At 38.2% G+C, this 27862-nt stretch overlaps 1 protein-coding gene across 5 annotated transcripts in view; it reads right to left on the bottom strand.

The window, feature by feature from the left end:
- The window catches only part of pcbp4 (poly(rC) binding protein 4), an 83356-nt gene that overhangs the window by 32104 nt on the left and 23390 nt on the right, over nt 1-27862 (bottom strand). For all 5 annotated transcript variants that reach the window (XM_084116308.1, XM_084116304.1, XM_084116306.1 and 2 more), the window contains exon 2: nt 1227-1407. In XM_084116308.1, the coding sequence (XP_083972434.1) occupies nt 1227-1334 (108 nt within the window). In that variant the 5' untranslated portion in view covers nt 1335-1407. The remainder of the gene's footprint in view (nt 1-1226; nt 1408-27862) is intronic.

Here is a 27862-nt window from a genome sequence, read left to right as displayed (position 1 = left end):
TAAAAGTAATCCATGGGACTCCAGTGGTGTAACCTCAATTGAGACGTGAGATTTCATTCAATTCTCTGAGAGATCTCTCAGATTTCATCAAAAATATCTTCATGTGTGTTCCGAAGATGAACTAATGTCTTACGGGTTTGGAACGACATGGGGGTGGAGTAATTAATGACAGATTTTCATTGTTTGGTGAACTATCCCTTTAAAGTACGCTTGACAAATGGGCATAAAAATCACACCCAAAGAGTATGAAAGTACATTTTAGATTGGCAGGTGGCTCAACACTCTCTTATCACAATTTAGCTATTTCAAATTTTGGTGAATTGGTGGCAAATTCGTATAAATTTGTACAATCTCATTCATGCGTTTTCGTGCGATCTGGTTACGACCCACTGATAGTATTAGGGTGGACCTTCATGCACTCTTAAAACCATGTTTTTCTTATGTTACGAACAACATTTTGATAATCTAAAGAACTTTTTTCCACTATAAAGAGACTTTTGTGCACTGGAAAGGTTCCATGGATGTTATAGATTCATTAGGGAACGTCAATGCTAATGAAGGACCTTTATTTTCTAAAAAAATCATACTTTTCTGTACAAATCTATTCTACAAATTCCTACAAAATCTGTACCCCATAAACCAGTTATGTTTTCTCATGAGATTGGGTTGGGTTTCTTTTGATTCTTGTTATAACTGGCTGAAAAAAGTTTGAAGGATGATGTCATGCACCACTTATTAAGCTGTAACATCATATACGAATGTTTCTGGAAAAGTTTTCAGCAAGGATGTGTGCTTTGAGCTGCCAAGAATGTAAGGGATCACTTAAGTCTTGAAGGATCTCTGTTTATCCTCATTGAAAGATCAAGTTACAATCTGTTGATGAGAATTAAGGTAAAATAAATTGGCATATAAATCATATAAATGTGGCAGTTTATTAACGGTTCATTATGTTTTCATTGGTTTTTCATGACTCTTTTTAATGACTCGCTCCTTTTTAGAGATATGCAAATGAGAAATATCAAGGATTTTTAGGCACGTGGTAGGAAATCTGTCACTGGCAGCTGGCTGACAGTTAAATGAACATGTTGACAACACTGTAATGGCATGGCAATGAAATCTACAACCATTTGTTTACTAAGAACTTGAATTCAAGTAGATTCAAGTAGATTCCCAGTGTCGTCTTGCACTGAAAATACTAAACGTTTGTGGTGTCTATGTGTGTTTACCTTTCCGTGCATGAGCAGCCGGAGAGTTAGAGTGACATTCATGCCTCCATCTCCAAAATCCTGCTCACAGTTCATCCTGACGTGGGATTCAGACCCAGGGAGACGCATGAAAGATGCTCTACGGATGATGGAATGGGCAGGGAGGGGGGGGAAGCAGGACTCTCTCCTTCCACTCACCACTCTGGAAAGACAACACAAAACACGTCAATAACTTAAAAGTGCACATATAATGCTATTTTAAATGCTGATAATTTGGTTTTGAAGGTCTCCTACAATAGATTTACATGCATCAGTGGTTAAAAAACACTTTAATTTTCTCATAATATGCATTGCACATCACCTCATTTCTCAAAGCGTTTAAAAACGGTTCGTTCAAAGATTCGGTCTCTCTAACTCCTCCTTTATGAGAGTCTACTCTGCTGTGATTGGTCAGATGGCTCAGTCTGTTGTGATTGATCTACTTTGCTGTGATTGGTCAGATGGCCCAGTCTGTTGTGATTGGTCTACTCTGCTCTGATTGGTCAGATGACCCAGACTGTTGTGATTGGTCTACTCTGCTCTGATTGGTCAGATGGCTCAGTCTGTTGTGATTGGTCTACTCTGCTCTGATTGGTCAGATGGCCCAGTCTGTTGTGATTGGTCTACTCTGCTCTGATTGGTCAGATAACCCAGTCTGTTGTGATTGGTCTACTCTGCTGTGATTGGTCAGATGGCCCAGTCTGTTGTGATTGGTCTACTCTGCTCTGATTGGTCAGATAACCCAGTCTGTTGTGATTGGTCTACTCTGCTCTGATTGGTCAGATAACCCAGTCTGTTGTGATTGGTCTACTCTGCTCTGATTGGTCAGATAACCCAGTCTGTTGTGATTGGTCTACTCTGCTGTGATTGGTCAGATGGCCCAGTCTGTTGTGATTGGTCTACTCTGCTCTGATTGGTCAGATGGCCAGTCTGTTGTTATTGGTGTACTCTGCTCTGATTGGTCAGATGACCCAGCACGTTCCAGAAACAAAATGCCAATTACCATACCTGAATTTTAGCTCTGGAGCTTTTATACACAGTGATACAAACAGTAACAATGGCATTGCTTATTCTGTATCAGTTCCAGCCAGACTCATAGTCCTCATTCTTTCAGAAGTGCATGCAAAGTGGATTCACAGCGCTGAAAACAGCGCCTTCTCGACATGTCGACAACACAAACCAACCACAATTGCTGACGGCTAATTTTGGCAGATCAGAATCAATTCTTTCTTCTAGGAAGCAACTTTATTTGTCATGGACTTTGATCTTTGAGTCTTTGCAGAACTAGAATAGAACCACTAGAATAAAATATACTTTAGTTTTATTCAGCCTGTTCCAGAAATGTCAGCTACTTCTGTATGTATGTGCATTTTGCCTTCATTGGGACTTGAAAGGATGGGTGGGATCGACGACCCCAACCCAGATTCAAACCGGTGTTGGTTTCTGTTTGCCTTGACAGGAGTCTGCGTGTCTCACAGCGGTAAATAAGACGATCTGTAATAGCCACGCCATCTGCTCTTATGTGCAAAGTATTCAGTTAAGTGAGGACAACCATGACAAGTGAATCCAACAATGCCTCAGCAGCTGAATGATGACAATGAGGTGTTCTGTTACAGTGGCACCAAAGTCAGCATCACCAATTTAGCCAATCTCACAAAGCAGGAGAGGACGACTGTAAGTGCTTGTTGAAATGATCCCCACTGCATGCTCCACGGTTTTTGGTGAAGGCCCAGAAGTGGAGTAAGAGGTGAAGCTGGTTTTGGCAATTTTGTTCTTTTTGATAGAAGAAATTGCAGTTTTTGTGCATCCCTGCCTCTACATGAAAGAAAAACCACAGACTCTATTGAGACCATCTGATGGCTTTTTTAGGCAGTGTTGTGTAATGAGCAGTGGGAGATATTCAAGATAGCAAATCTAAACCAACCAACACTCTGAATAAATATATTATAGACCTTTATGACTATGTCAAGGTCAAACATATCAGATCATTTTATCTTTTTAATGACAAGGCAAAGTTAGCTCAGGTTGTAAAATGTCATGTGGTGCACTCTCCACAAAATGTAAAAAAGAGTTGATGTTGAGAAATAAAGAAAGAAAAAGCATTGCAAAATGTTTTGCTTGTAACCTACATCTCCTGAGAGATCGGAATCAAGCTTACTTAGCACTCACAAATTTTAGTCAGCTACTAAACGTCCTCAAAATTAGATTGCATGAGTCATAATTTAAAACTTGATTGGCAAGTGTTGTTCGGGGTGAATGAAACAAGCTCGCAACTCTCAGAGGAACTGCTACATCAGACGTCACGAGTGCTAAAACAGCGATGTCACAGCATGCTAATGGCAAACTTGGTTGAGCAGTTGATGATTCTTAGAACCAAGCGCACCAACATCTGCTCGTCGTAACGCCACTCAGATTCACCCACATTGCGGTTTTCTGAAAACTGCCGACAGGTTAATTAAAGCTGCCGTTGATGCGGCCGCTCAATTACAGGAGTGGGTGTGTGTTTTCAGATAACACTGGAAGACATCCACGATTTCAACGTCAGTCGGGGCTCCAAAAAAAGTAGGTTAGAAATCCAAAAAGAAAAGCAGAAGCCCATGAGAGGCATCGATGAGGCCGTCGTGTAGGAGTTTGGCAGTGAGTCATTTGGACACTCATGTCCACGGGTGGTGCTGGCATATGCATGTCATTAGTGCAAAGCGATTGCTACTTGTGCCTGTCTCGTTTTCTTCTCTACCCTCAAGGCGATCCACCAACCTATTAGAAGAAGAGACGGCTAGATGAACAGGAGAGAGAACGTGCCCACTGGTTTGCACCTGTGGTCGCAGGGATTTTGCCAAGTTGAATGTGTTTCTGGATCTTCTGTTGGTCCTGTCACAACATCCAGTTAAGCAACCCCTAAAGCCCTATAAACTAGGGCCCTATGAAACAGGGCTGACATTAACTAAAACTAAAATCTTATATTTTTGCTACTTAAAATACTTTAAAAATATAAACATTAACTTAATTAAAATACAATATAAAACAACTTGCACATATTTTTTCGTTCCAAGGCAACATTGCTCATTTTTATTATATACTAAAATAACTAACTAAAACTGAAAAACTATAAATGTGTAAAAACTATATAGACAATAAAGTGTGTATTTTGCCATTTGTATTAAATAAAAAAATACCTAATATGAAAATAAAAAAACTAATTTAAAATATGAATAAATCTATAATAATATCCCAGTAATACTAAAATAACACTGCTATGACATTTGTTTTATTTTTTCCCAAATTCTGTTTTATTTTATTTTTCCAAATTCCATGCTTTCTATTTCAATTCCTCTGGATTCTGTTTTAATGGTTTAAATCAATTGTATTAGTCAAAAAGGATGTCTAATTAATTAATATCTTAATACTATAACAAGTGTATTATTATTTTTTTTAAAGTTTAACAATAGTGCTCTATGAAATGTATTTTCTTTTTTTAGAAATTATGTGTTATATATAATTTCCAGAATTTATGGGGGGATATTTTAGTTATTTTAGTGATAAATCATAAAACCTTTTTGAAAAATGAAATTTGAACAATTCCTTTCATTTTTTGGCAAACAAAGTACAGCACAACAGAGGTTTGCTAAAAAAATTGATACAATTCTTTAAAATAATTGTTTTAATAAATGGTATTATTAGTATTATCACTTTAACAAGTACATTATACTGCACAATATTACATGTCTGTCATAATTTCTTTAAACTAAACCAAACTTTTATTTTGGCGGGTTGTGGTTTGTATCTGTGTGTCTCAAATGATAGTTTTTATCAAATGAAATAGTGAAATGCTTGTGAAGTGACTCTCAGAGCAGCTCTGGATATGAAATTAATGTCCTTATATATAAGACAACGCTGAAAACACCATGAGCGTCACATGTTGAGTATCATTCAGAGACAGACTTTATATTTAAATAGCAGCCATTTTGTAGTTTAAAATCCACAGACACTACCACTGAGGTCAACTTTCAAGTTGTCTGTGTTCCTATCAATTTCACCAGAAATTCAACCAAGAAATATACGCAAATTATGTCGGTAGGTATTAAAACAACTGCCTGAAGGTTTTGCCGACTGTTAAGGCTCCCTGCTAGCCAATAATCAATAACATAAAAGTGTCAAAGCCATTCTAACTTAATTTTCTATGTCTTTGGCAAAGGCTCTTTTGGGTGTCCACCCACAGCCACTAAACCACAGCCCAAACCCTAAAATGAAGCCAGAAATGTTGTTCCTGAACCAACAACAATGTCTATGCATCCTACTGTTTATCTTCCTATACTGTAAGATCATTTACACCTGTATATATAAGAACCTGTAGTAATATTTCTGTTGGAACACAATCTCCCATCTAATTAATGCTAATCACTTGTAAATCTCTCTACTCTTTATGTGTAATACACACACACATCTAACGAAGATTAATTAGCAGTGTTAATTGACGCTTCGCCGCCCTGTGGTGTGTGAAAATATGGATTGTCAAGACTGGCCACAGTCTATTACAGAAGAGCTCTATGTTCTATGCATCTTAATGCATCTCTACACTATTGATAATATAAAATAGATTTTCCTATTTTAAATTCAATTTGGATTCATTTCTTCAGTGTCTGAAGTTTTTAGCTCGTTATCATCACCAAGATTTAGCCTTGTTTGGACATGCACGGATTTGAATAATAAGCATTTATGATGGATTTTCTTGAAAAAGGTGTTTGCATGGCCTAAAATTCAGATTAAAGCAAAAATATACACCCGTGTTATTCCAACACGATCTCACGGCAATTTTACGTATTTTACGAGGTGGCTAATTCGTACGAATTCATACAACCTCACTCGTACGAATTCGTAAGATCTTTGCTAAATCGTACATATTTTTATGAGTTCGTATGAATTCGTACGAATGACCTCCCCCTGACCCCGCCCCTAAACCTACCCATCACTGGGGTTCAGACAAGTCGTACGATATCGTACGAGTGAGGTCGTACGAATTTGTACGAATTAGCCACCTCGTACTCACTCGCACGAATTCATACAAATGGGTCGTGAGATAGCGTTGGGTTTTCGGATTCTAGAAACCAGAACATTGGCTTAATCTGGTTTATAGCAATCAATGCATTTAAATGATGCTTACATAATCGGAATATGACCAAATTCTGATTAATATCAGAATATCCTTGTGCATGCAAATGCAACCATGCAATTCTGATATCAGAATGTAATACTATAAGCATCCATGGTATTTACATGGTACCCCAAGGTAAACATTATCATGGTAAGCATGTCTAAACCTTATAAATAAAACACCTCACGTGTCCTTATATAAATTGAACGTAACATTGACCACATGCCGTGAGCTAGTATCCGAAATGCACAAGATTTGAGTGCATTTCATAGCACAGCTTGAGATCGATACATGCTCTTGCACTGACATCAAGAAGTACCTGTCCTCACGCTGGGAAGGGTTTGGATATGAACACAAACTCAGGATTCATTCAAAGCATCTGTATGCAGGGAGGTGTTCTAGGTCACGGCAGAGCGCTGATATTTGCATTGGTCTGGTTTTCTCTTTCGCTCTCTCTCTCTCTCTCTCTTCTTTCCATGTTTGACACGCAGCTCAAATACACACCCTGCCAGTCAAGGCCATACACGCTAATGTGTCGGTTCACTGCGTGCTTGTCCTGCAGCCCCCCCACACACACACACCTTCACCCCCGTCAACATTCATAATGGCACATTCCATGAATGCAAGAGCTGTTACAGGAAACCACCAAACTGAGAAGGGAAGGGGAGCCCTAGACACTAGGACCTTGATGAATACTTGGGAATTATTTAATTCTGCATTGTCAAGTCATATTTATTTATATAGTGCTTAATACAATACGGATTGTTTCAAAGCAGCTTCACAATAATAAACAGGGAAATAATAATGATGTCAACTTTATTAAATATGAGGCATTATTGTTTTACATGTTGTGTTGTTTAAATGAGCCATTGAAGTTTTATTTCCTGAAAAAAATCCACTTATGGTAAAGGTTTACTGCACCAAAAACAAGCTTTTGCTGCTGTAACTTTAAATGTATATATATAAATAAGCTGGGTTGTGATTAGCTAACCTCAATTTTTTTTAAATCTGATCCCTTCAGCATCCTATCGGAAAGAAAAAATCAAATAAAATCTCTTTAATATCTCAAATGTATCTCCTAGACATCAATGAGATTAAATGGAAAGCAAACTGAGACTTGTGCTTAAATATCCGGTGGAAAAGGTCTCAGTAATCTCGTCAAGAGTTTCCCAGTTTCTCAAATTGCGCTAAGATTTGTCGAGATACCAAGGCAACCACATGGAATGTTGTTTAACAAATGTTCATGGGTGAAATCCAGTCATTTTAATAGTCATCCACACAATCTGTAATTTCGCGTGAGGGAAAAGGTTTTCCCCAAGCAGATTTCACAACGGGTTCAAGTTGGTTACGCAAATTCGCAGTGTTGATCAACAGAAAGCAGCATGGTTTAAAAGAAGTGATCGACCAATATATCGCCAAGGCCAATATTTGGTATTTTTAAAGTATCGGTATCTGTAAAATTGTTTGGCCGATGTGTCTGAACACTTATTTTGACGTTGCTCCCATTCTCCATCTTCATTAGTTCACGATCTGTTTAATAGTTGTGTCTAATACGTTATTAGAAAAAACTGTTAAACAAAGAAAGTAAACGGTATACGAAAAAGTATTATAGCATTTGCTTTTATATTATTTGTAATAAAAGGCAAACACTATAATACTCTCTCATTTACTGTCAGCAATTACGCATTCATATCATTTAAACTAATCTTTGAATAACTAATAAACATTTCCCAGACAGCAACATAGTGTCGGCCCAGATCCGGCCCACATCTACGCGTTGAATCCACACGTACCAGATGTGGCTCGGATCTGGGCCGACACTATGTTGCTGTCTGGGTTCATTTCATAAACTTTGCAGACTTGTGGACAGGAGAGTTCAAATTTACTGAAATTTACATCGGCCATCAAAAAAATAAATCAATATCGGTTGACCACCATTTAGAAGTGGCCCACGAAATTTCACTAATGTGACTGCGCCTTTACTGCAACTGCAAACTCCATTATGTATTTCAAGCTACAACAAAGCTATAAAAGTAGTGAGATGTTTCATCCAGACCTGATTTGAGATAAACTGAGCTGGATTCATCTCAGATTTGAAGGACATTCTTGGACGTCCATCAGCACACAACAGAATTTCTATTACATGAATTATGGAACTGATTTCGAATACTTGTAAGATGGGGTTAAAACCATTCTTTGGATCCCTGTCGACCCCCAATTCCCTCCCTCTTTCCCAGTGACCCACGGATGACTGATTCATGGCCTGTCCCAAGGGTTGTTCAGCAATATCGCCATTATTCCACCAAATCATACAAGCTTCTGTCTCTTTAAACGCTGTGCTGTCCTTGGACTAGACGCTTTATTAACATCACACAAGGGCTGTGTTAATGTTATTGTTGGGTGAATTACATTGACGATATGAAAAGAGGCTGTTTAAAAGCACTGGGTCTAATCTTTAAAGCAGGACAACAATGAGCCAGCAGGCCTTGGGTAAATAATATTTTCTCTGCTGGAAAAAAGCATTTGTGGTTATTTAAATTAGCTAAAAAAATCCCCGTATGAACCCATTGCAAAACTGTCTGAAGTCTGAAGCATTAAAATGCATGCAGAGAGTGTATTATATATAAGAAAATAACTTTTAATTTTATGATTTTTATACTGCAGATCATTTTTTCTCCAATTAGCAGTGCACTGATTGTCATAAATGAACTTGTTAATCAGTTTTCAGAAACATCCTTAAAAACAGAACGTTGATTAGAAAATTTGTTTGGAGATCATGTAATAATGAATGCATAGAATAAAAAACAAGTGGAAATACTAATTAAAAATATTATAAATACAAAAATAAAAAATACATTAACACACACTTATGTAATATATATAAACTGTCCTCACTGCTCTGCAGTTTTTATGCATATTTATTTAATACATGTTTATTTTATGTATTTTTAATGTAATCCTTGTATACTACATTGATCTGTAAATATCCTGAATTAAAAAGAAAAATCAAACAAGTCAAATATACATATTGCATAAGTGTCCCAATTTTGAATGCGAATGCCAAATATCTAATCTCAAATGTGCTTTGCCATGTACGCACATGGAACAACATCCAATCAGTGGGAGAAAAAATTTATGGACAAAAAATAAGTGGAAATTACTTAATAAAAATAAATAAATACATGAAAATTACATAAAAAAACACTTATGTATACATAAATACATAAAAACTACCCTCACTGATTCTATATAGTTGTTTATTCAATGCATATGTTTATTTATTGGATTTTGTAATTACTCGTATCTGTCATCAATCACATATCCGAATGATCCCAAATCTGACACAAATATATAACCAAAAATCAGTGGCAATTATGAACGTGAACGCCAAATACCTAATCTCAAATGTTTTTTTGCTGTTTACACACAAACGAGATCCAATCAGTAGTAATTTGGAACTGATTGCCAATGTAAGCGAAATGGATTTTCCTAAAAAAACAAGTTATTAAAAAGAAAAATCACACCTAACATATGCTTTTCTCCGCATATATCTTGCAGAGAGGAGTATTCACACTATATAACTCGCCGAAGTGTAAGGCAGAACACAAAGACAAAACAAGATCATGCAGTTTCGCCTTTCCTCCCTCCACCCACTCCATCCATCCTCACGTCTCGCCCTCCCTCTCCTTCCATCACTCATCCCGCGCTCATGATCACTATAATTATGCTGAGTGGGATAGCAGGGGCGTTGAAGAGCTCTCGAAAGAAGTGCACGTGCTTAAGTACAAAGCAGTCAGACTCAATTTAGGCTGATTTCTTTTGTGACAGTTGCATCACAATCGTGCATTAATACGTTTTGTTACGATAATTGCCGCGAGCGACGGCGCGGACTGCGAGAGCGAGATGAATTTCTCGTGATGGGTGGATTTTCTGATTGCTCTCTTTTCTGAATCAATTTCCTTCGCTGACAGCTCGTGCTCTGCAACAACTTAAAGGTCAATAAATGCATTCACAAGCCCCTGAGGTAAAGATAACACCACGTTATCAGGAAGCCGAGAGCGATTTTACTGTCAAAGACTTAGCATAATTACTGCGCTGCGGAGATCTGACTTTAAACGCGAACTGAAGTGACAGTACTTTTGTCGCTGTGGTATTATTTACTCTCTCGCTCCGTGTCTTTACGTCCCTCTCTCTTGTTCTCGGCAGAGAGCTGAGTGTGCAGCTCAGGGTAATGTTGCATTTTTTCTGTGAAAGCAGCTCTGCCGGATGACTGACAGCTAAACGGCGTCGGTGACCTTGGCCGCCGAGGGGCTCCGGCCGTCTGAGATTTATGTGACAGGTCTGAAAACAACTCGGCGAAGGGACCGGGACCGGAGGAGGAATCCTGCATGCCGCTGACGGCACCTCCACGCCACAAGGGGCAAATGTGCAGAAGTGCACAGAATACACAGAATGCCACTGTGACTACAGACACAAACCAACTGAAAATTTCAAAAAAATGCAAAAGGAATACTTAAAAAAGTGAACAAAGTCATTATGTTCGGGACTTCATGATACTTTAAAATATTTTCGGGCAGCTTATTTCTATACTACAATCCCAAAAAGATAAAGCACCATAAAAACATCCATATTAATAATAATAATAATTCTTATTTTTACTTAGTTTACTTAGTATTTTTACTTACTTTAATAAAAATGTACATTAATAACAACAACAACTCTCTCTCTCTCTCTCTCTCTCTCTCTATGTATATATATGTATATATATGTATATATATATATGTATGTATATGTATGTATATATATATATATGTATATATATATGTATATATATATATATATATATATATATATATATATATATACACACACATAATTATTAATAATAATAATAATAATATTTAATACACTATATATATATATATTATTGTTATTATTCATCGTTATTAAAGGCACAGTATGTATTTTTTTTTGCTTTAAAAATATAAAAAATCACTATATCTATGTTATATATTTTTTAAAGTTGTGTATTTACATTATCCCGACAGTTCCAATTAACTTCTAAATCCAGAGAAATTAATATTTTAATTCGAAGACACGGACCGTGTCTTTATTTCCGTTTTGTCGCAGTCAATGGCGTCATATCCGCGTTGTCCCTGGTTTCCGCTCGTGCTGCCATGGTAACCAGAGTTATGAACCAGAGCCCTCTGATAGTAACCAAGACGACAGACGTGGACCACTGTAGTTCGCAATGTCTATCTGCACGCTGTTGTTGTTTCGTTCAAACATTATGGACCATGGCAAGCAGACTTTGGATAAAAAAGGAGAACTAAAACGAGAATCAATATCAGCGGTGTTTTCGAGATGCCGAGAGCTCCCATAGACAGCATATAAACGAGAGCTCCACGTCCGAGACTTCGACCGCTTCTACATGTACTTTATTAAACAGGTGAGCACATTTACATAAAACTAATCAATGTTATAAAGTTCAACAATGATAAAATGTCAGAATATGATCTGTATGTTATTCTAATGTTGATCTAGCTTAACGTTACTGCTAACGTTAGTCTCATACAGACAAACTAACACATAAGTTACATTTCAACACATTCAAATGCAGTTTAGTGTGATAGTGTAATGTTAGACCAAGTGAAACAGCGCTGCGTTACCTCACAAGTTTAATTTGTCTAATAAACTGACCTGTGAGTAGTGATTCTGCGTGTAGTTCGGTAGAATGAAATGTCCTTATTCCTTTTATATCCGCGGGACTCGCGTCGCGTTTGGAGCGGTTTGGAGCTGATAACTGTCTCTTAGCAATCCCGAACTGCTTCATATCATAGTCATGACAAAAACATCGATGTATTCAGTCATCCATAAACATTATTAGATCGGTCGGCTTGACGTTGACGACAAGATCCATAATTCTTAGCAAATGTTGCGTCATCAAACTATGCCTTTGTTATTGTAAATAGGTTAGCGACCCCTAGTGGAGAAAAAATCCCATACTGTACGTTTAAATAAAATTACTGTTATATTATTATTATTATTATTTGTGTACACATATAGATGTGCGTCACCATCTAAACATTCCCAAAAACTACAGCAAAAAAAGAGAGTGAGTAAATCTGTGCCAAAGGTGACATGACTCATGAGATCACAGCCACGCTGAGTTTTCCCCATAGTGCTGATCTGGAATCAGCCTCCTCAAAAGGAAAAAACAAACACATGTGGCAGAGGAGGAGTAGTAAACATACTCCTGACCTCAGATCAGTGAACAAGAGCATAGAATCTGAAACGCTGTTTGCACAAGGAGAAAGAGAAAGAAAATGCTGGGTCAAATTCAAATTATGGACACCAAACATTTGAATCTCAGCACTGGAAAGCCATGATCAACGTACTTCGGCTACTGCACATAAATAAAAGGACTAGTTCATAGGGATAACGTCATCTCATTCTAAATTAAACCTGTGTAGTTTTACAAGGACTGTGGATCTGATACTATTGATCGTCTGCGCCAAAATGACCTCTACTTCCTTTACAGTCTCTTATTGCATTTAAAGGGACACTTCACCTCTGGAAAGATGAATGTGTATTTAAAATAGGTCATTTATGTAGAAGAAATGTGAAATTATTTTTGAATTTGGAGCTTTCTAGACTAAGAAAAGCCAGAAAATGTATTTTTGGCTTATGTGGATGAAAGACAACAACTCCCAGAATGCACTTGCTTCGCTGCCCTAGGAGGCCACTCCCAAGCCACGCCTACCGGTAAGAGAAGGCAGTTGACAACAACAAAGCTAAGCTACTAGAGAGTCTCCGTGATGAGTTTGCCCGGGATTTCGAGATCGCCCAAAATGTCCGGGATTCGGCTTTTACGTTCTACAGTCGCCATTCATCATGTTTACTGTGGCGAGCAGGACGAGGCTGAGGGGCGCGGGAGAACGGCGCGAGGCCGGTGGCGTCATTACTGAGACGCACCGGTCTCGTATCTCTCACGGAGAAGCGGGAATTTTCTTAGCAATGTTAAAACGCACATCAACCGATCACTTGTTTAGCGTTCATGTAAACACTACATTCAGATTCACCAATCGGAATGAATTCAGCTAGATTGAAACAAAAGGTGTGCATGTAAACAATGAATGGCGACCGCAGAAAGCAAAAGCCGAATCCCGGACATTTTGGACGATCTCGACGGCTGGACATGTCCGGGAAAAAGAGGATGGCATTGGAAATCAAACGCAATGGCACTTATCTGTGATAGGTCTGTTAGCACATTAGGTCCAACCCCCTATGGGCGGGTTTGAAAGGGTGGGAACTAGTGCTTGTAGTCTCAACAGAAATCCCCCCCTCTTACACTTCCTCCAGCTTAGATGCTAATGCTAATGACATATTTATTCTTTGCTTATTGATTGGGTGTCAGATTGTCATCCTATTTATATTGCTTGGCATTAGATTTTACCTCTGATAGGCTTCTTCTGTCAGAGTCTCTTGTAAAAAAAAAATTAAAAAAAAGCCAATCAGAAAGCCTGTGTGATTAGCGCCACCACCTAAATTGCATGATGTGTGTCCCAATTCAAATACTTCAAGGGTACATAGTGCGTAGTTTACGTTTATAGTGTATAGTGTGTCATGTGGGACTTTCTCTTTGCATTTTTTGTGGAAATGACAATCACAAATGTTCGCCATGTAAAATCTAAAGCTTTAGCAAGCTACTTAGCTTAAATGCTAATGCTATCAGCAGGGTTAATGTTTTGTTTATTACTGCTCAAATGTGTGTGATTGTCGCCCTGCACTTTTCATTGCTTTTTGAATACAAGGTTGTATCAAGTTAGCTTAATGCTAACAACAAGGTTGCTGTTTTTGCTTATTGTTTGTGTGTGTCTGGTTCTCATCCTATTTGAATTTTATGGGTAATGTTTTTGCCTCTGCTAGGTTTCTTGTGTCAGAACCACTTGTAAGAGAAAAAGTCAGGAATACTTTTTCTTGTATGCCAAGTACTGCCATCTAAATCAAATTCTCTTATTGCATTTATAGTAATTTTCTATTCATGAACTACAAAATAAACAGATTTTTACCACATACAATCTAAAGCTACTTAGATTAAAGTGTATGCTAATGACAAGTTTATTGTCTTTAGATTTCCTCCTTTATGGTTTTATTGTGTCAGGATCCCTCCTAAAAAAGAAGAAAAGTCAGAAAGGGACAGGGTTCAGAGAGACTTCATGGATAGTGCCGCCACCTAAATTACCTCTCAGTATCCTGGCTGTGGAATTACAGGTTTAGCACGGATCAGGCTCAAGTCATGATTCAATCAGTCCGATGGCGGATTATAATGTGTTTGAGAGTGGCCCACGTGGTGAGCGTGGAGTGTGCCATCATGGCCTTTCTAATCTAGCACACGTTGTTTGGTCATTCAAATTACAGAACGACATAAGCATGCATCTATAGAAATCTGATTATTAAGATGTCTATTTCTAGTTAAGCAGAAATGAAACTGTGTGGAATAACTCCAAATTGGCTGGTTGTGAAATTGTTGAGGGCAGCATACTCTCTTATTGCAAATGAAGCACTTCAACCCTGAAGTAAAATTGTAATTTTGCACATAATAGAAGTAGTTAACAAAGTCAAACACATGACCACTAATCCAACCGCTGTGCCTGGCATATTAAGGTTTCAGCGATTTCCCTAATGTTTAAACCAAATGCAATTCTACTCATCATTTTTTCTCCTTTTGTGCAAAAGGCTCTAGCTGAGTGGTGGTGCCGAATTAAATTTGTTCAGTGATCTCAGACTCCAAGCAAAGCTTTGAGTACGAGCACTGGGTAGGTACTTAATGAGTGTAGGCAATAAACTGAAACTGCCCTATTTTGATTTAATTAGATGCTCCGCAAAGGCAGCAGGGTTATTTATCCTTCCTGAGGCTGTGCCGATGGGAACTCCATTTCCACTTCTCTTTTCTTAGCTTTCATTTCTTACCCCTCGGTTTCTTGGCCGCCACTTAAGTCTGGGTGAAGGTCACCGGCCGAGAATATTGGCAGAGGAAAATAACACCAGCTTCTTTTCTTATTTTCCATCTCTGACCCCGGTTCTGAAGTGGCAAAGGATTACTCACATACCAAAGGATGGCAGTGTAAATACAACGGAGATTGGAAAGAAAGGGCCAGAGAAGCAACTTAAAGGAGTTATTGGATTTTCAGAGTTCCCATTTGCTTCCCGTGAAACTACACTGAGATCACGAGGGGTGGGTAATCTGCCATTAGTTGGACATCCGTAAGTGCTTCCTCTTGACCACAGCGATACTGCATAAACTTGTGATTGCTTTCAGAAACAGTCTGGAATAAAGTGCCGGATTAATTTCACAATTTCTCTTTGGAAGTCTTCCACAGTAGCAGACTTGAGAACTCCTATCTTGTTGCTTGCCATAGACAGAGATTATGGGAAACTTCGCTCTTGATGAGCCAACCCCAGCCTTCCTGACACAAACTGACCCAAATACATAATATACCAGCACTGCAGTGCATCTTCCATTTGAACTTGCAACTGACGCCTTCAGTTGCCATCATGACTCAGGCTTCTCTTTTTTTCAAGGGGTGGCTTGTGATATCCTTGCTATTAGAGGTCTGTGTCAGCCAGCCCTTCCAATGACAGATATGTGGTAGGTTTAGAGACTTGACGCCTGAGCCCAGTGGAGCATGGTGCTAAAACAACACGGCGTGCCACCCAGCCTTCACACAGGGGTGGATTCCAGGGCTGCTGCACAAAGCAAACTGAGTGGGGCTGGGCGGAGGGACAGGGTAGGGCTTTTGTCAGCTGCACAAGCAGAGCGGTTCGGGCGTGTGCCTCTGATCTTTGGGAAGCTCCTCAGCTGTTCCCTGCTGGACAGCTGGACCCCTGAGGGATCCAGACAGCCTGCTCAAATTAGAGTACAGGCGACAGGACTCGATGCATTTCCCTTGTGAAAACATGTCTTGCTTTTGCTACACACAACTGCACAAATTCCACCAATAACCACATTTTTAATTATTCAAAGTGTATAATTGTGAACTAGGTGATGCCACCAAGTAGGACCTACTGTATTGCTGGATCAATATCCTTTGGACTAACATTCCTGAAACAATGATGTTATCCTCTATTACTTAATTAAAAATGTATATTACATGGATAGTTTACCCCCCAAAAATAAAATTCAGTCATAATTTACTCACCCTCATGTCGTTCCAAACCAGAAACTAATCAAAGATAATTTGAGAAATGTCTCAATGTTTTTTTTTTGTTCATACAGTGGAAGTGAATGGTCACCGAAAGGGTTTGGTTACCAACATTATTCAAAATACTGTACCTTCATTAGTGTTCCGCATAAGAAAAGAAAGTAAATTTTTTGGGGGGTGAACTATCCCTTTCAAAAAAAAGTTTACACATTCAATGATGATGAACAAGTTCTGTATTAAACATTTAGGGACGGGGGGCATAAAGTCATAATTGCCAGAGTGAGACAACTGTCCTGACATCATAAAGAATTTAGTTTTTAAATTAAAGCTAAAGTAGCTTGATATACTCTTCTAGCATAATTTCTTAGAAAATAAAATCATGAAATTATCTTTATATTTTAACAGATTATTTTAATTGGATACCATGCAACCTGTAAAACTGTAGTTGGAAGCTTACAAAACCAAATAAACCATAAAAAGTCTAACGGTTGGGTCTACTACATCCAATCGATACATAGCAATCCTAGGCCCTGTTTACACCTGGTATTAAGATCTGTTTTGGTCGATCGGATCACAAGTGGACGAAGCTAAATACTGGTGTAAATGTGGTCTAAAACGTTTTGAGCTTGTCCGCTTTCAACCACTTCCAGAGGTAGTCGAAAACACATTCAACCGGATTGCTTTCGTAGTGTAAACGCTCATGTGGTCGAATGCGTTCGAAAAGCCACAAAAAACGCCTACTCTCCGCCAACTGACCTAACGCATAAACATTATGGGAAGCGCTCTAGCCAGACGGGATTTAAACGTTGTCGACTGAAGACCCAAGTTTGGTTTGAAGATGAAAAACGTGCCAAGCGCAATGTTCTCTAACCATTCCCTATTTCTAACACACACTCACAGTGTTCGGTGTGATCTTGCGGCTGTCAGAGCAAAAATGAATGCTGATGCTCTCCGTATGTTTTTCCGTCGTCTCCATGTGCGTTCATATGTAAATTGCGTAAGCTTATTTCATCCATTAGATCGAAAGATCTGAAAAAGCCTATTAATTTACCCGCTCATAGACCCTCCCCTTAAATAAATCAGGACAGAAGTGGTTGAAAGGAGACAAAAGAGACTTTTAAGATTAAAACATCAGATGTAAAAAGGAATGTCTCCCAAGTCTACTTGTGATTCGATCGACCAAAACACATCTTAATACCAGGTGTAAACAGGGCCTTAGTTGTAGACACCCCTGTGCCTAATCTTATCCCAAACCCTACCTCCACAATCAATACTGATTTTGATACTGATTCACAGGGGTTCAAGCCCCTACAGTAACTGTAAAAACACCAATCCCATTGGTTTATAGGAATGTTGTTCTAAGAATTATCTTCACAAAGTTGTAATTGTATGAAGCAGTTTCAAAGACGCTCTGCCTACATCCTTAACCGCACCACAGGGGTGACAAAGAACACAAGAAATTCATAACCATCCCCTCTAATATTTGCTTATTTGAAGGCTTGGCCACTATAACTTCAACCAAGCACTACTCTTCACTTCTCCTCAAGGTTTTAATGAGGTCCGCAGGGAGCAAAGCAGCCTGCTCGCCGTGCCCTAACACTCTGTAAGAGCGCTGACCTCCTGCCCCATCATACTGTCAAACTGTGTCATAAGAGACCCAAGAACTATTAAAACCAAATGAGAAATGAAAAACAAGTTGCAAAACTTGCGCCGCTAATGATCCGTTCAGTGTGTTAGCTTGCCGCTGTTTATTTCTCAATTTTGTTCAAAGATTAGCCAGGCTGATTAATGTTCAGTCACATGGAGGTGATGATAATTATCCCGACTGATAAAATGTCACAGATGTTAAAGGTTACATTCGGCCCTGTTCTTGATAACTGGCTTCCTTACCATTTAATCCATCCAGAGATATTTTTACTCTATATCATAGTCATTTTGATGACTAATCTTACTTAATCTCCTTTAATGATCAAACTGTATGGTAAAAGAAGCTATTTTTGCCACACAACCATCTGTCCTATAATCTACGTTCAAGCGTCGTCCTTTCATTTACAGTGTTTTGCCATGAAGAATACGCCTTAAAAGTGAGGTATTAATTTATTCCATGTTAAAATGACCTTCTCATTCAAAAAAATATAGAGTTAAATAATGTAATCAGTATTGATTCACAGAAAGTCCAAGTTCTGCTTCTTTGATGTTTTCAAAACATTTCTCTGTTTGATTGAGTAGCCTGACAACAGCAGAATTGACTCAACCAATGAGTTGAGTTTGGGGCGTGGCTATCTATTTGACAGACCAATGACGGACAGGGAGTGTTTCAGTTTGAAAACCCTCTCTTTTTTTGCTGTTATTCAGTGTAGTGACACTAACAGTGTAAGAATCATACACCTTCATCTTTAAATAGAGATAATTCATTGATCTTTCTAACAAATCAATGCATAAACATGATGCAACAAGCATGCTACTTGAGTTTGCACGTACAACGAGCAAGTGTGTGTGTGCATTAATGAGACAGAGATGGCCTTTTGATTTATTTGCATTACAAAGCAGGCACAAAGACCGACTGTAATCCATCAAAACCAGGCAATCTGATTCTCCGAAAAGCATTCTTCAGATAAACAAAATTACGGCTTTAAAAGACCTGTGCCCCATCGAATCTTGCACTGGTGTTCAGAAAGATTGCTTTGGAGAAATATAAATAGATATCTTACAAACAGATACGTCTGATTAAAAATCATCTTTAAATAATGTCGCAAATGAATGTATCGTCACAGGCGAGTCTCATTATTCCTTCAGATGACAAATGGTAAACCCAGGTTGCAATATCCATATACTAATATCCTGGATCCCGTTGTGATTTAATAAATGCACTGCTGACATTTACGCATCTTTATCTTATTAGTATAACAACAAAATATTAGTCCTAAATGAGGAGCAGCATAATAACCCAACGCAACACAGTACCAATTAGGTGAAGGGACAAATGATCTAATTATATAATCTTCATACTGGGGGTTTATGCTATGACGGGCGAAGAAGCGGGAACGACAGACAGGCTTGTTAAGCCATGTCATTTTAATTGTGATTTACAGCTCTGTTCAGTCAATGCGTGTGTATGAGTGTGTGATGGAGGCGTCTGACGGGCTGAATGGCCTGCTCTCATTAGTAAATGTCTCCCTTCGTTGGTACCAAAGAATAGAAAGCGCTGACCGCTATATGTGCGGTGTCGTTTAACCATCCTAGGGGCTGGGCAAGGACTGGATGCACTGTTGGTTTTGTCAGCAATTATCAGTGCCGACGAAGCAGGTAAATATGGTCCTCACAGAAGCGTGAAGTAGTGCTGGACCACATGCTTCAGCGCATGGGCGGCTTGTTAAGAAGTTCACGTGGTGTTAGCCCTTGTTAATTTACACATTGCTCGGTATAAAATCCTAACTTGCAGTGTTACATTCCAGCGTTGTTAAAAATAAATCTGCGTCGCGATGTTGACTCGATTGACTAGCGCTGAGCTCAGGACGGCGAGAGCATGTCAGTCCATGTTTCGTCTATTGAGTGAACACACTGTCTCCGTCTCCAAGGGGGTCCGTTGAGTACTAGAACACAGTCTGGGCCCCTGTCCAGCTAACCTATGGCTAAGCTGTCCAGATAGCATGCAAACTCTTCTACGTAACGCACATCTGCCTCATTAACCCCTACAGCACCTATTGATTTTTTACCCCCCATGATTTTAAGGATCCTCAAGCTTTCCACAGCCATTGTGCTAATTCCAAATAACAAGGGATAATATAATGCTGGGCTTCCTGTGTCTGCTGCAATCCATCAAGACAATAAGTCAAGATAATTTAGCCATCTGTTGGTTTTGTGCTGAGACCGCAAAAGTGTATTTTCCAGTTCAGTGTTCCAGTCTAAAGATTGAATAAATTTAGTAAAATTGCCTTTTTATTTCACTTAGTACTAATAATAATGTAAAATGTATTCCAAAATTCAATTCAACACAGGCTAAATTCAATGCAAACCCTGCCAGGTTGTAGTGGTTGCACAGGGATTAAGCTCATTGTTTATATCACCTGTTGTTTTAAGGCCCGAAATAACCACCGTAAATCAGTCGCCTGGCCCTAAAACAAAAATTGCTCTGTTACATTGCTACTCGAGTTAAAGTGCTGCTGTAATATTCAGTGATGGCATGTTACTGCATTCGGTCCAAAAAGTTTGTATCTCATTTTATTTTCCTTGATTAAAATCATCTATTATATTGGACATTATAATTACTAGAACAAGTAATCCCACACTTTGACTATTAATCAGAAAAAAAGAACAAAAAAATGCTCAAAATATGAAAGTCTTGAGCGGATTAATTTGTGAGTTAATTAAGGGGGTACGATTTATTTGCTAAGGAAAAAATGGCTCATAAAAAAGCATCTCTTCCAGCCTATGGTATATTCCTAACCACACTGCCAAAATTGTAACAGAATCATACAAAATTCACAAATTTATTTCAGATTTTCCTGAACGCTTAATCACCTAAATGTTAGAAGAACAAACCACAGTTAAAATGCAGCTAAGACAAATTCTCTCATATCTTCCAAACAAGCAACTGGTGTAAAATAAAAACCACAGACAACACAATTATGAACCTAAAAATATCTAAAACACTGGTATGAAAAGGATGGAAAACAGAAACCATTCAAAACAAATACCAGGCTTTGTCGCTGAGCTCGGCGTCTCCACAACCCAGACTACAGTCCCTGTGAGAGCTACAATGTCACATAAAAATACCCCTTTTGTCATCCTAAATGACACTGGAATGAAGCGAGCCTTGACGGACGGTGGCCACTTCTGAGCTCATCAAGCAACATGTGAACTTCGCAGTTGTACATGACTGGAAGTCATAGCAAAATGGATTAAAGTCAACATGCAATTAAAATAGGCCCTATTTATTCTAACACGTGGTCTTATTGCACACGATTCAACAGGGAACAGCGCAGAAGAGGGATCTCATTATAATTTTATAGACAAAGGAGACATTAATGCACCAACAGGAAGACTTGAATAGTTCTACCACTTAGAACAGAGGCAAAGTGGAATGTTTTGACCAGGAATAGCTTCTCATCCCTGCACGTTACCTCTCCCTGTCTTATCTCTCCTTCTCCCTCAAGTAGGCAGTCTGCTGTTCCTTACTCTCAATTAAAGTAATGGACATCTGGACGGCAATCGGGACGGCCCCTCTGGGTAAAAACACCCACAAAGGATCTGCATGTCTCGTCTCTTGCTAGATAGAGGGCTTAAATCGATGAGCTCAGAAGACTAATAGTAGAACACACTACAGCAATACAGAATCCCGTTAAGATCCGAGTCATCATTTCCTCTCACTTCCCGGATGAATTTCCTCCCAGGCCCATTTAAAGGGTCATTTAAAAGGACTGTTTATTAGAAAAGATCTAAGGTGCATTGTTCAGTTTTTGCTCTTTAAAATACTTTAGTTTCAAAACAGGCCACTTGCGTTTAGTACAATTCATAATGTGACGGAGGCCAGTTAGTAATAGCTGTGTTAGTAAACCTCACTCCCCAGGCCTCAAGAGGCGCACTAGCGACTAATGTTAGAGGCTGCAGTCTTTAGCGCCCTTGTTAACACGCCCGCCTCTCATGCGGGAAACATCGTTCAAATCCCACTTTGAACGGTGCATGTACAAACACAGGGGTCACATTGGTGCCGTGACCCGGATGGAAGGAAACAGAGGCCAGCTTGTAAGAGCTGTGCGAGTAAATAAAGCCCACAAGAGGCTCACTAGCGACTGACGCTAAATGCTTAAGTCTTTAGCGTCCTTGTTTGCTCACCTGCCTCCCATGCCGGAAACACTGCTTTGAATCCCGCTGGAAAGGTTACATTGGTGCCGTGACCCAGATGGGAGTGAGGTTTGGGGTAGGGCTGGGACGGTATGGATTTTTTCTTACCGCGGTTGAAAAGCAAGAAATTCCCGCGGTATAGCGGTAAACCGCTTTAAATCAACACCCCCCCACTTCTGGGAGACTTGGGATGTCTGTAGGTACTCTCGCATATAGGCCTAATAGTCAATACGAATGGAATGTTATTATGTGTCATGGAACATAGCGCTCCCTAACTCGCGATAGGTCGGATGTGCTCCATCTTTTGATGGATTCAAGGTTTTCTAAACAAAACTTATGTAAGACACAATGTCATTAGACACAATCCATGTCATTAGAATCAATGTAATTAGACACAACGTGCACACATGTGCAGGCCAATGTTTTTTTTGTTTTTTTTTCGGTGATGACGGTGACGAGCTCAGACCCGCGGTAGGCATCATGTGACCGCGGTATTGCGGTAATGCGGTAACCGCCCCAGCCCTAGTTTGGGGGGGGGGGGTGAGAGTAATGAAATGTTTTCCGGAATGTGCTACAACACAATTCATAACATACTCAATGCAAGTACATGAAAGCAGATGCTTCTAGATATAAGCTTGATTTCAGGTTTCTTTTTAAAATGTGTCTGAACACGATTCGTAAACTCACGCAAGTGCGTCTTGAATTCTTAGTACTGGCGCAAGTAGTGCTATAATGGGCATTAAAATGTCTTCTTCATTATAAACAAATCTAATCTTAAAACCAATTTAATCAAGCTCCAAAACCAGCTCATTTTGATATTAGGGGACGATATATTTGCATGAGTTTCTTTCTTCTGTTGAACACAATAGAAGATATTTTAAAGAATGTTGGTAACCAGAGTTGATGGACCCCATTGACTTCCATTGTATTTTTTCCCCCCACTATGGAAGTCAATGGGTGCTGTCAACTTTCTGCTCACCAACATTCTTTAGAATATCTTCTATTGTGTTCAGCAGAAGAAAGAAACTTATACAGGTTTGGAACAACTTGAGGGTGAGTAAATTATGACAGAATGTTCATTTTCAGGTGAACTATCCCTTCAAGTAAATGATTTCATAATGCTTTATCTGTAAATGACTTATATTGATGTTTTCAGAAAACATGTGTGATAGCGAGTGGCCGTCGATACGGTTTCCTATGCAATGGCGATGTTAGCCAATCATAACAATGGCCGTTTACTGACAAGCCTTAAAGGAGCCGCCCCTTAAAAATTGATCATTTCAGAGGGTCAGAATCAGGGTTGAAAAGAATCAATTTTATTTGTTTGTTTGTTTTTGTGCTAACTTTATTAACATTATAAGTGAACCTCAAGGATCATGTTAAACTAAAAAATAAAAAACCATGTCATGTATATGTAAATGAGGCTACATTGGCTAGTAGCTCACATTTGCATACTTGTGCAAATTATGTTTTTGGACTAAGAGTGATAATGTGCTTTTCACTGATGAAATACAACCTCTTACGTTTAACGTCACAAGGCCAAGCATGTAGAGTTTTTTCACAGGACACGGAACCAAGGCTCTCAAACGACACGTAGCCCTCTTCAGATCGAGCCAACATCAGTTAAAATCCTCTTCACGCAGGGGTAATGGGCGCTCTGCAGCGGGGACCACTTTGTTCTCACGGGACACATTAGCCCCTCAGGCGAGATCCCTACATATGCTGCCGATTCTCTCAGATTACAACCAATTTTCTGGATGCATTCGGTTACATTGCCGACAGACACATCATAGCTAGAAAGCACATCTAAAAATATATGCGATGCAGCCCTATTGGGAATTATTTAGCGTGCATTTGTTTCTTACCCTTCTGTAAAATATTACAGGCTATTTCTAGCTTTTTAAAGTTTTTTTTTTTTTTAATGATTTAACTTATGTTCTGTTTACGGCTAAAGATATAGAATTAAAAAGTAGGACAAAAATAGAGGCGCTTTCAAATGTGATACTAAGAAAAATATCTTGTAGTTGTAACTAGAGTCCCTTGAGACATAAAAACTTAAGCATGCTTTATCTTACACTCAACTATGGAAAATGAATTTCTTACCTCAATTGTTTTCACTTATTCAATTATACAGTTGAGTATCCCTTAGTTTCATCCTTCTCTAGTCCTTGTTCCAGCTCTGACCTTAAGGCATAATGACTATGTATGGTCTGTCATTTAGGAGAAACGCCTATGTGGACCTTTGACCTCTGTCTGGGTTGAGGGTCGTTCTATCAATCTGTCGCTTTACTCTGGTTCCACACAATGAGGATGATGCAAGCAACCCGAGAACCCACTAGAGATGCTGGGATGGGGGTGTGGAGCCCGATGATCAATAGTTTTAGAATAGTCAGGCGGTTCAGGTTATGGATACTCACATTACTCGCTGCTTGCTTACGGGAACTGCAGATTAGGGCATGGATTTTTTTTTTTTTTTTTTCATAAACATGCAAAGGATAAAATAAATGACACAGTGTTTAAATATAGACTTGATACTGTAGAGAAGACAAAGGGATAATAGAGAACAGAAGATCTTTCCAAAAATAGGGTACACAATTAGATCAAATATCTTGAATATAATACTTTAAATACATGAAAATCAAATATTTGGAGATTGTACGGCAAACAAATTATTATGGAATATTTTCTTTAATTAGATAAATTACATTTCTAATTTTGTATGTGGGTTGGAAATTTTGCAACTCTTGTTAACAAAACTGGTATATTGTTAAATACAGTTTAAAATATTGTGTGCACGTTTCTAACAATAATAATGATAATACTGATTAATATTATTATTGTATATTATTGCATATCTGTCATTTTATTTGCTTATATATTTATAAACAGATATATAAATAAAATACAGCTATATGAGTAACGGGCGTTGTAAATAACAGGAAAGACAATAGTTCATCTATTTAAAATTATTTTATTTTTTTTGCAGTTTTTGCAACCCTGTTTACAAATTTGGGACATTTCTTATGTTCTAATGTTCTCATTATTATTATTAAATAAATAAAATTACAGATATACATTAATAAACATATATATATAATTAAAATACTGCTAGGTAGAATGAGTAACAGAGTTGTGAATAACAAGGAAGACAATAGTTTATGTATCTAAAATAAATAAATAAAGTTTTATATTTTTGCCACCATTCACAAATTTGAGACATTTCTTATGTTCTAATGTTCTCATTATTCTCATTATTATAATAAATCAAATTACAAATTACATGTTTTATGAGATTATTATTATTATTATCATCGGGTTAACGGTAGACAATAGTATCTCATATCTAATAAAACAGATGTCGGCAAAAAAAAAAAAAAAAAAAGGGGTTTGTGTCTCTAATGCTTTACAAAATATGTCACCTGTACCTTATTGCCAGAAGACGTTTTGGGAAATCTTTTATAACAGGACATTGTGAGACATGAGAGGAAAGATAAACCTGTTAATTAGCATACAGATTTCAGAATATTCCTAAGCAAGATAAATGTATAAATTTGAAGCTTGGCGTTTCACATCTATAACAGTCATTATATAGACCTCTCAGATCGCTTTGTTCCCTGCAGAGATGCCTGATGAGAGCCTGTCGAGATTCAAAGGTTAAGAGCAGGATAAGAACGGATAAAGAACTCCGGTGGATTGGGATAAGACTTTCAAAGAGTTCCAAAATAAATAAATAAAGATTTCTCTACTGCGGCTCGCTCCCGATTATCCCGGCGTAACTGATAAACTAATCCTTTACTGAACTTCGACTCTGATCATTTTTAGTGAAATAAACTTTGCAGAGGATTAAAGGTAGAGGATGTTAAGAGTACAAAGAAGGAATGAGAATCTTTTAATAATTAAAGTTCCTTAACGGTTCTTTTAGTACTTTTGAGGAAGACATTGTTGGAAATGAGAAATGCAATACTCAATGCATGTACTGCCCTCAGTATATTAAATAAAGATGGCAAACAAAAAAATGGTAACATAATGTTACCGAATATGCCATGTAGTCTCCACTTATTAAAGTCCCTCCATCAATGAAAGCCAATGGGATTTGTAATCTTTTTCAGAGTTCACATCCTAAGTATGAGCAAACGTAACAGTGATGTTTGCCTTAGCAAAATGTAAACCGGAGTCCTCTGCCCTTTCTTTCTGCTTTCCCTTGATTCGCCCGTCACCTGATCTCTGAATGGCTTCACTAACCAGAAAATGTAATGAGGAAACATTACGGATATGTACGTTTTGTCCTTGCGCCTAAATTGGCCGTAATATGAGACGAGTGATTCTTCATTCGATTATATCTACAGGTCTCTGTTTCTTTGGCTCCTGTTTTTTTTTTTTTTTTTACCAGCCACTGAAGAGTGAGACGGCTAACAAATCTTTTTTCTTTTTTTTTTTGCCAATCGGCAGACAGCACGTCATGCTATTTTTACATTTGAAGCACTTCGGCTTGCCTGAGACCCTGCGATGGCAGGAGACGTCTTCAGTGAAGTACTTTGCTTCATGACTGAGAGAGATAGGGGAATGAAAGAGTAATATATGACTTGCGGGAAAAGACATCTCCATCTGGCTCTGACTGATCTCTCGTGGAGGAACTAGAGCCCTGTGGAGCGGTCAGGGTGGAAATTAAAAATGCAGGTGCACGGATGTCAAGATCCGTCTCTTCAGAATATGCAGACAGAGGGCCGACTGTATTTTATTGTCTTCATTTTGTTCTGTTTCAACTGGGTGTCGCACAGAGGAGCTGTTGTTTAACTGAATATCACTAAACCCTTTTAGGAATCCATTTTATTTCATCCCAAAAATCAAAGGAAAGAATTGAAAAAATATATATAGTTGTCTTAAAGAAAATGAAGACAATTTGTCACCATTAAGCACAGTTTTTAAGCACATTTTACCCCCTCATTCTACCCACACCCCATTCTCATTACTGTTTAAGTAATTATTATTATTTTTACTGGAAATTGCTATTGAGAATAGAGGGGTTTTTTTGTATTCTTATTCGAGATTTGGGGTTTTAAAAAGAGAAAGTGTAATTCTTTTTAAGACATTTTTATAGTTTTTGTCTTTTGACCTTTTGACCTGAAAATTACCTTTTCCTTCATTTAATTTAATTTAAATGTCCATTTATTGTAAATTTGCAGCGTGACAAATGCATTTTCAAAACTATAAATATGCCATGTAGTCTCTTAATTAATATGAGGTAATCAGAACCTTTTTTTTAATCAAAATATTTATATGAGGATTAGTTCATTTATTAAAATAATTTGATTTATTATATCACATCACAGGACACTGCTAAAGGGCTCAATAAAATTAAAAACAATAATAACACTATTTTTTTCATTTTATTTTTCACTCACTCACTCACTCACTCA

This window comes from Abramis brama (assembly GCF_963993115.1).
Source record: "Abramis brama genome assembly, chromosome: 6".
In the NCBI taxonomy this organism is placed as follows: Eukaryota; Metazoa; Chordata; class Actinopteri; order Cypriniformes; family Leuciscidae; genus Abramis; species Abramis brama.
This window is presented reverse-complemented; position numbering and strand designations above follow the sequence as displayed.